The sequence below is a fragment of the Ursus maritimus genome, unplaced genomic scaffold, assembly GCF_017311325.1.
Source record: "Ursus maritimus isolate PB19 unplaced genomic scaffold, ASM1731132v1 scaffold_27, whole genome shotgun sequence".
Classification (NCBI taxonomy): Eukaryota; Metazoa; Chordata; class Mammalia; order Carnivora; family Ursidae; genus Ursus; species Ursus maritimus.
Genome location: NW_024425230.1, coordinates 1569563 through 1582013, shown reverse-complemented (window position 1 = coordinate 1582013; position 12451 = coordinate 1569563). Strand labels below are relative to the sequence as shown.

The 12451-nt window shown below is 39.9% G+C and overlaps 1 protein-coding gene across 1 annotated transcript in view; it reads left to right on the top strand.

Moving 5' to 3' along the window:
• The window catches only part of GABRG3 (gamma-aminobutyric acid type A receptor subunit gamma3), a 636603-nt gene that overhangs the window by 322682 nt on the left and 301470 nt on the right, over positions 1 to 12451 (top strand). The window contains 1 exon segment of the mRNA XM_040642653.1: positions 10283 to 10503. Within this exon segment, the coding sequence (XP_040498587.1) occupies positions 10283 to 10503 (221 nt within the window).

Here is a 12451-nt window from a genome sequence, read left to right as displayed (position 1 = left end):
TGAGAAATTAAAGAATTGATCCCATTTATAATTACACTAAAACCCACAAGATAGCTAGGAATAAATCTAACCAAAGAGGTAAAGGATCTGTACTCTAAAAACTACAGAAAACTTATTAAAGAAATTGAGGAATACACAAAGAAATGGAAAAACCTTCCATTCTCATGGATTGGAAGAATAAATATTGTTGTAAAGTCTGTGCTACCCAAAACGATATACACATTCAATGCAATCCCTATCAAAATACCATCAACTTTTTTCACAGAGCTGGAACAACAATCCTAAAATTTGTATGGACCCAGAAAAGACCCCAAATAGCCAGAGGAATGTTGAAAAAAACAAAAACAAAAAACAAAGCTGGTGGCATCACAATTCTGGACTTCAAGCTATATTACAAAGCTCTGATCATCAAGTCAGTATGGTACTGGCACAAAAACAGACATATAGATTAATGGAACAGAATAGAGAAACCAGAAATGGACCCTCAACTCTATGGTCAACTAATCTTCAATGATGCAGAAAAGCATATCCAATGGAAAAATGACAGACTCTTCAATAAATGGTGCTGGGGAAATTGGACAGCTACATGTAGAAGAATGAAACTGGACCATTTTCTTACACCGTACACAAAGATAAACTCAAAATGGATGAAAGCCCTACATGTGAGACAGGAATCCATCAAACTTCTAGAGAACACAGACAGAAACTCTTTGACCTCAGCTGCAGCTATGTCTTGCTGGATACCTCTCCAAAGGCAAGGGGGAAAAAAAGCAAAACTGAACTATTGGGACATTATCAAGATACAAAGCTTCTTTTTTTTTAAGATTTTATTTATTTATTTGACAGAGAGAGAGACAGCCATTGAGAAAGGGAACACAAGCAGGGGGAGTGGGAGAGGAAGAAGCAGGATCCCAGCGGAGGAGCCTAATGTGGGGCTTGATCCCAGAACGCCGGGATCATGCCCTGAGCCGAAGGCAGATGCTTAATGACTGCACCACCCAGGCGCCCTAAGATACAAAGCTTCTGCATGGCAAAGGAAACAGTGAGCAAAACTAAAAGGCAACCTATGGAATGGGAGAAGATGTTTACAAATGACATATCAGAGGAAGGGCCTGTATCCAAGACCTATAAGGATCTTATGAAACTGAAAAACAAAGAATCCAGTGAAGAAATGGGCAGAAGATGTGAACAGACATTTCTCCAAAGAACACAGACAAAATGGCCAACAGGCATGTGAAAAATTGCTCCACATCCCTTGGCATCAGGGAAATACAAGTCAAAACCATAATGAGATACCACCTCATACCAGTCCAAATGGTCAAAATTAACAAGACAGAAAACAATAAATCTTGGCAAGGATGTGGAGAAAGTGGAACCTCTTACGCTTTTGGTGGAAATGCAAGCTGGTACAACCACTTTGGAAAACAGTATGGAGGTTCCGCAAGAAGTTAAAAATAGAGCTACCCTATGACCCAGAAATTACACTACTAGGAATTTACCCCGAAGATACAAACGTAGTGATTCAGAGGGGCACCTGCACCCTAGTGTTCATAGCAGTAATGTCTGCAATAGCCAAACTGTGGAAAGAGGTGAGATGTCCATCAACAGATGAATGGATGGAGAAGATGTGTTATATATACACAATGGAATATTACTTAGCCATCAGAAAGGATGAAAACTTATCATTTACATCGATGTGGATGGAACTGGTGGGTATTGTGCTAAGTGAAATAAGTCAATCAGAGAAAGACTATCACCATATGGTTTCACTCACATGTGGAATATAAGAAATAGCACAGAGGATCCTAGGAGAAGAGAAGGAAAACTGAATGGGAAGTCATCAGAGAGGGAGACAAACCATGAGAGACTCTTAACTATAGGAAACAAACTGAGGGCTGCTGGAGGGGAAATGAGTGGAGGGATGAGGTAATTGAGCGATAGGCATTAAGGAGGGCACGTGATGTGATGAGCACTGGGTGTTATATGCAACTGATGGATTGTTGAACACTGCATCTGAACCTAAGTATGTACTCTATGTTGGCTAATTGAATTTAAATTTTAAAAAAATCCAATTTCCCTAAAAAGCAATGAAATACTCTTTAAACACCTATATAAAAACCCAAAATGGCTTTCTGCGTATCGTACTGGTTATGAATTATAATTTTCTTCCCCACTGCAAAGAATACATGCTATGATGTAAAGAATAGAGAGATAACATATAAAAGATAATAAAGATACTATCTAAAATTGGGCTCAGTTTTGCAATAGGTTTGGTAGGTTTGAAGATATGGATATCACAAATTTTGAGGTGTTAAACTTTCTAGGAAAGGGAAGGGGATTGAAAAACATAATGCAACAAATGTAACATCTGGTGTATGAGCCTATCAGTCAGCTTACTGTGTAACAAACCATCCTAAAATCTAGTGGGTTTTTATTATTCCTCATTTGGATTGGTTGGACAAGTTGCTGATTTAGAATGACTAGGGTAGGACTGGGTAGTCAATGATGGAATTACTCACTCGTCAGGGTGTTGGCTTGACTTGAGCTGGGGCCATGAGCATGTCTGGGCATTTGGCTGATTTCCAGAAGATTGTCACATTCACTTAGTGTTTACAGGGTTCCCAAGAGCAGCAAGAGGGGCCAGCCCCAACACTCAAGACTTCCCAAGTTTCTGCTGCTGTCATATTTGCTATTAAGTCACATGGACAAGGCCATGGACAAAATAAAAAGAATTCTTATAGCCGTTTTCACAAATAACTTACCACAGTACAAGACACACTTTCGCCCTTCACCTACCTCTTTAAAGTTTTGCTAATGTGCACATAAAGATCCAATATAGCAGATTTTCCACTTGATAGTAAATTTGGATAATAATGTTTGTGAACTGTTATAGTGAATATTGAGTAAGGGAGAGTTTGGGTAGCAAGGGTAGGTGCATTTTCAAGTGGAAAACCTGAAAGCGGCAGACTGTTTAAGAACAAATGTTATGAACACCTTTGGATAACTTTGTGTTGTACTTCTGACACTTTCAACTGACATTTTGCCCCAGATGAGATATTTGAGCAGCCTTTAATTGGCATGGGTCTGTGATTACCATTCTATAAAGAGAACTTTCAGTGACTTCATTTATTAATATATTTATCCATCAGTACCAGGTGTGGTGCTAATGTGCTCGGGACCTAAGGAAGAGAGCCTCTGCTCCCTGGGAGTGTGTCTCCTGCACACCCAATCTCTAAGTCCCTGTCCTTTATTAATCATTTTTCCATTTGACCCTCTTCTATGGCAAAGGAAAGGGAAAAGTGTTAGGAAGTAATTTTCTGAGTTTTAGAAGTTACAAATTGATATCATTAAGAAGCATAATTTTTCTTCTGTTTTGTCAAAATGTTCCACATGCTGCAATAATTCATAGCCTATTTAGGAATCATTAAACTCTCCAATTATTAAAACAAATTATGAACATAGGCTCTCCACAAGCATGATATTTTAAACTGAGGGATTCTGCACATTTATCACGTGTTACATTTATTAGTATTTTAAACACATTAATTTCACAGCTACTTATGAATTATATAAAACGTTTATTTGTAAGAATAATTTTTTCTTCTGCAGAAAAGAAAAATGATTAATAACATTACAAAGAAAGTTTGAGAAACATAAAAATATTTCCCTGTGGGTGGGAAGTGTTTCTTCAACATTTAGTCAAATGTAGACACAATAAAGCATCTACCCCATGCCCCACACACACCATCTGCTTTATACCCTCTTGAGTTAGAGTTTGTGGCAGGGCTTCAGAATAAAGAGCACATCCCTCCAAGCCCCACTGTCCCCAACCCCAGAGTATCATGGTGTGCTCTTTTCCCTTGTAAGAATGTAATATTGGGGGTGGGGACAGGAATCCATGCCTCACTCTGTAAGCTGCAGCCTCACAGATGGTTTCTAATTACAGTGATGCCACCTTATCTGTGGTTTCACTTCCTGCAGTTTCACTAGTCCTTAGTCAACCTCAGTCCAAAAGCAGATGACTCTCCTTCTGATCTATCATCAGGTCAGTAGTAGCTTAATGCTGTGTCACAATGCTTATGTCATTCATCACACCTCAGCTCATCACGTAGGCATTTTATCATCTCACGTCATCACAAGAAGAAGGATGACTACAGTACAATAAGATATTTTGAGAAAGAGACCACATTCATGTAATTTTTTTACAATATATTTGTTATAATTGTTCTCTTAATCTCTTACTATGTCTCATTATTAAATTAAACTTTATCATAAGTGTGTATGTATGTGAAAAAACATAGTATATATAGGGTTCAGTACTATTCATAGTGTCAGGCATCCACTGGGGTTTGGGAACATATACCTTTGAGGATGATGGGGGGAGGTGACTGTATTTCATGTAGAACTCAAACATATAAAGCTCTTTCCAGTGGCAGGAAATAGAACATGTATAGAAGTCATTCTATCTCATCTTTATTGCAAACTTAAGACAGAAATGAGTGAGATGGAAAATTACTTTCAACAGTGAAAGTCTAATGTAAGCAGGGATATGGAAATATAAAATGTTAGAATTTTATAGAAGGGTCTTTGTGCTTAATCTATACCAACCACCCCATTTTATAGATGAGAAAACTGAGGCCGAGGAAGGTAACCTCGTGTGGTTTCAAACAGGGTGAGCAAGGAGGGAACTTCTAAACTGGAAGTCTTCCTTTCGCATTGCCAGTGGTTTCTATACTAACAACTAGATTTCAAATGCTCTCGGCCATCTCCAGGGAAGCAGGTTTTGACTGTGTAGTTTAGAACAATTGGTACTTAGCAGCTGTGTGACTTGATGAGAATTACTTAATCTCTTAGGTCTCAGTTTACCCCCTGAGAGGAAGGGTTATTATAGTCTCTGTTTCAGTAATCAGAGCCTGGAAGGTACAGAAGCATCTGCACCTCATAGGAGTGACTTTGGGTAATGCTCTCTATCTTGCTATATAATTTACTGATTTCAAATCTGCATTTCAAAATATTTTATCGTGAAGGTGTATAACCTGTGTATTAATGGGAATGGGGAGCAGAGACAATAGGAGACAAGGGGCAAAGAGGAGGGCCCTATCTTCAGGACACTTTTTGTTTTGCCATTTTTACATGTAAAAACAAACCCTTGAAAAGTTTTACTTGGGTCCCAAAATTCAAAGTAATTTTGACCCATGGAGTAAATGGTAAAATTCTTCAAGTTTTCTGAGTTTCAGCATTCCTAATATAATATGAAATTTTTAAAAATCTGATAATTTTAGGTTCTTTCCAAAATATACTTGGGACTTTATAGAGAGTATTCTTTATCTGGTATCATTGATCACATTGGTGGGCCTTGGCCCTGCTTGGAGGAACATTTTCATCCTTTTCTCCTCATTCTCTCATCCAATGAACCAGTGTTAAAGAAAAGAAGGAAGTAACATGTATGAATACCTATGGGTGCCACACTGGTCATTCTCATATGCTGAATTTTATTTAAAATATTGAGTGTGTTCCCTGTGCAACTATAGCCTGTTACACAGTCAGCAATCATCATTGTGAAACTAAAACCCTGCCATCAAGGAGGTAAGGTGCCTACCCACAACATCCAGTCTATTCTGTCTGGCAGAATTGTTACTGTCTCATCCAGTATGCTTTCGAACTCGCTTGGGGTCTCTTGCTCCGTTTATCTGTGTGGCTTACTCCTGCATCTCACCTAGGTTTTGGTTCTAAGTCACCTTCTCAATAAGGAAGGCATCACCTCCTCGCTGCATCCCACTCCCCTTTCCACCTCTTCCAGGGTACAGTTGGTACTGGCTAGGGAGTGCTCCTCTTACAAGCTGCTCTGGGTAATTTTGCATCCACAATATGTGTCCAGCATGAATCAACAGAGGCTGTGCTCTGTAGTCTCTCAGAGCCTGTAAAGGGGGTGTGCTCTTCAAACACCATCCCCAAAATGCACACCCCACTCTATTCACATTTCACTTCATCACAAATAAGATGGCCAGACATAGCCCCAACAGGGGGAAAGGGAAATGCAATTCTACCACCTGCACACTGGGAGGGCTGCTGCAGTATTTGGTGAATAGGACCAATGACCACCATAATCTGTATCTAGCTGCCAAATATTGTCTCTCTCTTACATCAGGGGAGATACATCCTACCCTTCTTCAAATGAGGCAACCCAAAAGGCCCATCCAGTCCCAGCCCCAAGTTCGAGGTTATGTGTATGTGTGCTGGCATCCACATTAATTCACATGGTTTTCCTTGGTCCATTGACTTTTTTTTTATAATAATATTTTTTTATTATATTATGTTAGTCACCATACAGTACTTCCCTAGTTTTTGATGTAAAGTTCCATGATTCATTAGTTGCGTATAACACCCAGTGCACCATGCAATACGTGCCCTCCTTAATACCCATCACCAGCCTATCCCATTCCCCCAACCTCTTCCCTCTGAAGCCCTCAGTTTGTTTCTCAGAGTCCATAGTCTGTCATGGTTCATTCCCCCTCCCGTTTACCCCCCCCCCTTTCTTCTTCCCTTTCTTCTCCTACTGATCTTCCTACTTCTTATGTTCCATTTAATGAGTGAAACCATATGATAATTGTCTTTCTCTGCTTGACTTATTTCACTTAGCATTATCTCCTCCAGTCCAAGGAAACAGTAAAAAAAAAAAAAAAACTAAGAGGAAGCCCATGGAATAGGAGAAGATGTTTGCAAATGACACTACAGATAAAAGACTGGTATCCAAGATCTACAAAGAACTGGCCCATTGACTTCTAAACAAAAAGAAAAGCTATTTGACCTATCCCCACATATACAGTTATATCTACAGTGATGGAGAAGAGCCAGGTTAACCACAATCGACCCACGATTTGCAGCAATTCTGAGACCCCACTGGACAGATCCTGAGTGGGCTCTGTTACCTGGGAAGAAAGCATCTTCTTTGATTAAATTTTAATTCTGCTCCCAGGGTAGGACTCCAAAAGACACTTCTCCTTGGCTCTTGACTCCATTGTTTGAGAGTTTATTCTTTTTCCACTAACTGCTTTGGTTATGGGAAAGTGGACATTGGAGAAGAAGACCCCATTAAGGTCTACTCAGTTTTCCAGGCTGCAGTCTTCCCTTTATAGATAGGTATACAAAAGTACATCTTAGTTTCAAATACAGACTTCTCTGCTGAACTTGATGGTCCTTTGGCAGTAGAACTCTCTAAAACCTAGCCAGCTTCTTACCTACTAAGAGAGTTTCAAATGTGCATAACCACATTCACAGATCTTTTGTCAACACAATTCTAAGGTCCACTAAGTGTCTTTGCTTTTGCATGCCAATGCCTCTCCCACCCTTTTGCTTTCAAATGGACTCTTCTTACTCTTTCTCTTAAATTAAGTACAGGTGCCTCGGCTGTATCAGCCTTCAGTGGAAGAGTTATACCTTGGTCTCTTATCCTGAAGCCACATTTATACAATTAAAGATTTTACAGGGCTACAACTTAATCCACTTAAGGATTTTTATCAGTAGGTCTGATTATTTCTGCAAAGCTGAGTTTCAATAGGCTTTTAACTCTCAAGGCATTTCTTGATATGATTTACTGATGGGGATGAGGAGCAGTTGCCTGTCCTAACCCTACAAGAACCTGTGTTTGCTTTATCTTTCTTTTCTCTTTCATAACTGCTTTCCAACTGGCCAGTTACCTTCTGAGATAATTTCTTTGTTATGTTAGCTTACCAAGCACAGTCAATAGCAGCCAACACATTCTAATTAATGTTACTTTTCCAACCTTTACCCAAAGAGCTATGAACTCATTAGACATGCTCTGCTTTATTGCAGGTGTTAACTTTGCCAAATATTTCACCCATGTGTGACATAAGCCACCTTGCTTCCAGTCCTAAGCCAACACTACGTGTTATAGATTTGTTTCAGCATTCTTTTTTAATACACTGATTTTCTTTTATTTTTTATTGAGATAAAATTGACATTTAACATAGTATTTGTTTCAGATATACAAATAATGGTTTGATTTACATATATGTTGCGAAATGGTCACCACAATAAGTCTAGTTAGAAATATTTTTTCTTGTGGTGAGAGCTTTTAAGATCTACTCTTAGTGACTTTTGATTATGCATACAGTAGTGTCAACTATAGTCGCAATGCTGTACATTACATCCCTGGGACTTATTCATCTTATAACAGGAAGTTTGTACCTTTTGATTCCCCTCACCCCTTCTCCCACGTCTCAGTCTCCACCCCTGGAATCCATCAGTCTGTTCTCTGTATCTATGACTTCAGTTTTTTGTTTTGTTTTGTTTTGTTTTAGTTTCCACATATAAGTGAGATCATAGGTATTTGTTTGTCTTTACCTGACTTGTTTCACTTGTTTCACTACTATTTGAAACCCATTTTTATTTATTCATTTTTAAAGATTTATTTATTTTTATACAGAGAGAGTGCACACGCATGAGTGGGGGAAGGGGCAGAGGGACAGGGAGAAAATCCCAAGCAGACTCCTCACTTGCTCAGAGCCCAATGTGGGACTCTATCTCAGGACCCTGAGATCATGACCTGAGCTGAAAACAAGAGTTGGGCACTTAACTGACTGAGCCACCCAGGTGCCCCAAAACCCATTTTAAAATTAGTCCGTATACAACAGGAAATAACACACAGGCATGTGCCCCCCCCCACACACACAAACTTCCTCTTCATTTCTCTCTCTCTGTACAATTCCAAGTTTAGAGTCTGTTAATGAAAGACATGTGCAAAGCTCTGGAAGGAGATGATGAGACAGAGGCTATTATTCCCCAGAGGCATGTTTAGGCAGACACATGGACAGACAGGAGGACTTGCACTGGGCCCTTCTGGATGTTGAGATTTCGTTCAACTCTGGAAGCTCCCACAATAACCTGCCCCCAGCTACTGCTTCCCTGGTGTTTGCTCCCCCAGCTGCTCAAATACTTAAGCAAGACTCAGATTCCCTGTACATAATTCTTTCCACATTAAAAACTTGGATACTTTTTGTTCTAGCTGGAATCCTAACTGATACACTGGCCTCATTTTTCTGGTTGCTATGTGTGACCATCACACTTGCTGTGTGTTTTCACCTTAACTGTATGTTTAATTCCAAGACTAAAATAAACTCCATGAAGGGAGGGAGTTCTCTTGTTAGTGCAGTGCTGGGTCTTCAGTGGTTTGCAGGGCATGGCATACTCAGTGCAGCAAAGAGATGAAGAACGAATGGATTAGTTAATAAAAAGCAGGATCTGGTCAGTTGAATTAACTACCTCTGAAAGGTTCTTTAACTGGAAACTCGGTGGGAAGGATAAATGTGGGATTTGTTGAGAATTACTGGACGCACACTCTTTAAGAGTAATTCATTATTATATCTAATATGTAAATGAAACTGAAAGATATAAAAACCTCTAACAGTCTGCTTTAGATCCTCTTTACTATGGGCCTAATTGATGATAATCCTTTAAACTGTGTTTAGGGGAAGGGCCTCTGAGGTGGCTCAGTCTCGGGACATTTCTTTAGGTCTCATGGTGAAATTAGTCCTAGTCCACATCTAACGATTGCAGCAAAGCCTTACTCTGTGCTGGGAATACCAAAATGTTTCCAATTACAGAGGTCCTGTGAGCCTCACCGGCCTTCTGTGGAATCAGAAGGTGTCTTGGCTTGGGTGTCTGTCACCTTTATAGCTCTTTGTTGTTGCTGGTTTCTTTTTTTTTTTTCTTTTTTTTTTTTTTTTTGAGTTGGGTTGTGTTGTTCGGTAAGGCTTTTAAGTGAAAATGACAATTATTATATAAGCTAATACTGTATGGATCTATGCCAGACACTAAGGGTTTTTCATTTAATCATTTCCTTTCTTCTTTATAACCCACTTAGGAGGTGGGCACTCCACCCATTTTACAGATTAGAATGAGGCTTCAATAGGTCATATTACCTGTTAAAGCTTGGGCTTGTGAATGCAGGGGGATCTGATTCTGTGCTTTGAATTATAGTCTACTACCACTTGACCCCTTATCACACTTCATGTGTATATTAAAATTTAAGACTTACAGAATCTTTTGTACATATGTTATCACATTATTGACTAATAATACTGGTTATCATTTGTTAAAATGTTTAGCATGTTGAGCCAGGCACTATATAAGCACTAACAGAAAGGGACTTGGGGGACAAGGGTGTAAACATGGAGGAAAACTGAGGTTTTCACAAAGAAAACAAAGCATACAGAAAATCCATTAATACAACTACTTTGCCTCTCCTTTTGCTCTGTTTCAGGAATACCAAATTGACATATTTTTTGCTCAGACCTGGACAGACAGCCGCCTTCGATTCAACAGTACAATGAAAATACTCACTCTGAACAGCAACATGGTGGGATTAATATGGATTCCAGATACAATCTTCCGCAATTCTAAAACTGCAGAGGCTCACTGGATCACCACCCCCAATCAGCTCCTCAGAATTTGGAATGACGGGAAAATCCTTTACACTTTAAGGTGAGACATTGGTGGATTTTTAATCACTAATGGGCTGATAATTCAGATCATCGTAGAGATGGGACCCTATTTTCATTGCTGCATTCTATCACTCCTCATGTTCGACATGCTACAGCCTCCCGAAAAAGTTTGTCCTAATGCTACTATGTGTGGAAATAAAGGCATACAAATCATCTGCAATGAATATAAACTCATTCCTCCATTAGAATCCATTTCTGCTGGAAGTGGAATGCAGAAATATCTTTAATATAAATAACCCATGGGTCCACTCAGCTAGGAAAATAAAGATGTCTTGGTCTATTAATTGACAAATGTAATCATAGCCAAATTTAAGACCACAGGAAAAAAAGAGCACGGAGGGCATTCCCCAATGCATCCCTAATGGAAGTGGCAGCTACAGTGTCATGAGTCTTCCTGGGGGCCAGGCAGTCCCTACAAAGCTGGGCAAAGTAAGAGAAACTGAAACTGCACTTCAAAGAAGTGAACTGACTTGCCTGTCCAAAGTCTCCACTGGGAGCTAGTGTTATCAGAGTTTGAACCTGTGTCTGTATCTCTCAGAACTCTTTCCACTAGGATGGCCCAAGCCTAACTGAATGTCCAGTTGTAACATACCACAGGGGTGCCCTACACCTTGGCCAGTCTTTCTGTTTGTCTGGCATTAGGATCAGGACAGTACCCTCCAGAACTGTCGTCCTCACTGCCTGTCATCTCTTAGGAGCGCTGTATGTGCTCACTCTCTCCTAACACTTTCTCTCACCACCTTTGCAGCACAATGGCTCCTATGTCTCCTACTCCTGTTTTTGTGCAGCCTTTTCTCCTATTCTTTCTGCCTCAGAACTTCCTCATTACTTCACTCACTTTCCTCTCTCTTGCTGGCTTAGTTCATCCATTCCCACATCTATGCTGAGGCTTCCCATAATGCCTACCTCCAACCCAGAACTTCCCTTCTGAACTCCACATGCTTGGAACCACCTGTCTATGGCATGTCTCCTCCTGAGGGTCTAAAAGGCATTGCAAATTCAGCATGCCTCAGGAGAAAGTGACTTGTCTAATTCTTCTGACCCATGTATCTTCCTGGCTCAGTGAAGCCCATGACCAGCCACTGGTACTTCTCCTTTCCCACTCCCACATTTAGTACGTGAGCTCTTAATTGCGGGTGAATTGTGGCCATGCAGAGAAGTCTCTAACTCAGAATGGTAAACAAGTATCCACAGCACAAATAGAAGTACAGATTAAAATCAAACGAAGTGTAATATTAGGGGATTTCAACTTCCAGGAAAATAATTTTGGCAGGCAGGGAAAAACAACAACATATCCACAGCAGGGAACTCTGCTGATGGATTACATTTAGAGAGCTGGAGTCTGTAACAGGTGTTTCCACATCAGTCTTAAAGGAGCATGGATAAGACTCTGAAGTGAAGGTGAGCCTCAGCAAACCAGAATTGGGACACAGCCTATCCTGAGATCCTTCATAAGAACTCTGGTCCCAGAGCTGTCTGTTCTGGAAGGATGCAGTACACACTTGTATAGCCACCACCTGCCTAGTCTAATGAGAGAGTTGTCCAAATATGAAGTCCCTTCTACAAGCGGATTAGTTATAGTTTGGCATTACACCTATTTAAACAAATACACCAGTTTCAACAGGGTAGAAGGTTTTAATTCAATCAAACAGATTGAAGACAAAGACATATCAAATAACAGTTATTTTTATTAGTCTCTTCCCTGACTTGGCTTATATTTCTAGACATAGTTTGAAATTTTACTAACTGAAATTCTTTCTGCTACTGATAGTTAAAAACAGAACAAAATAACACAGAAGCCACTAAATGGTATCCCTGAATGGCACCACCGCCAAGAATGAGTTAAGCGCACTGCTCTCACCTTTCAGTTGTGGTAAAGGGACTGCTCCTTATCTTTGACCTGGGACTTTTCTGGGTTGCTCCTGGCT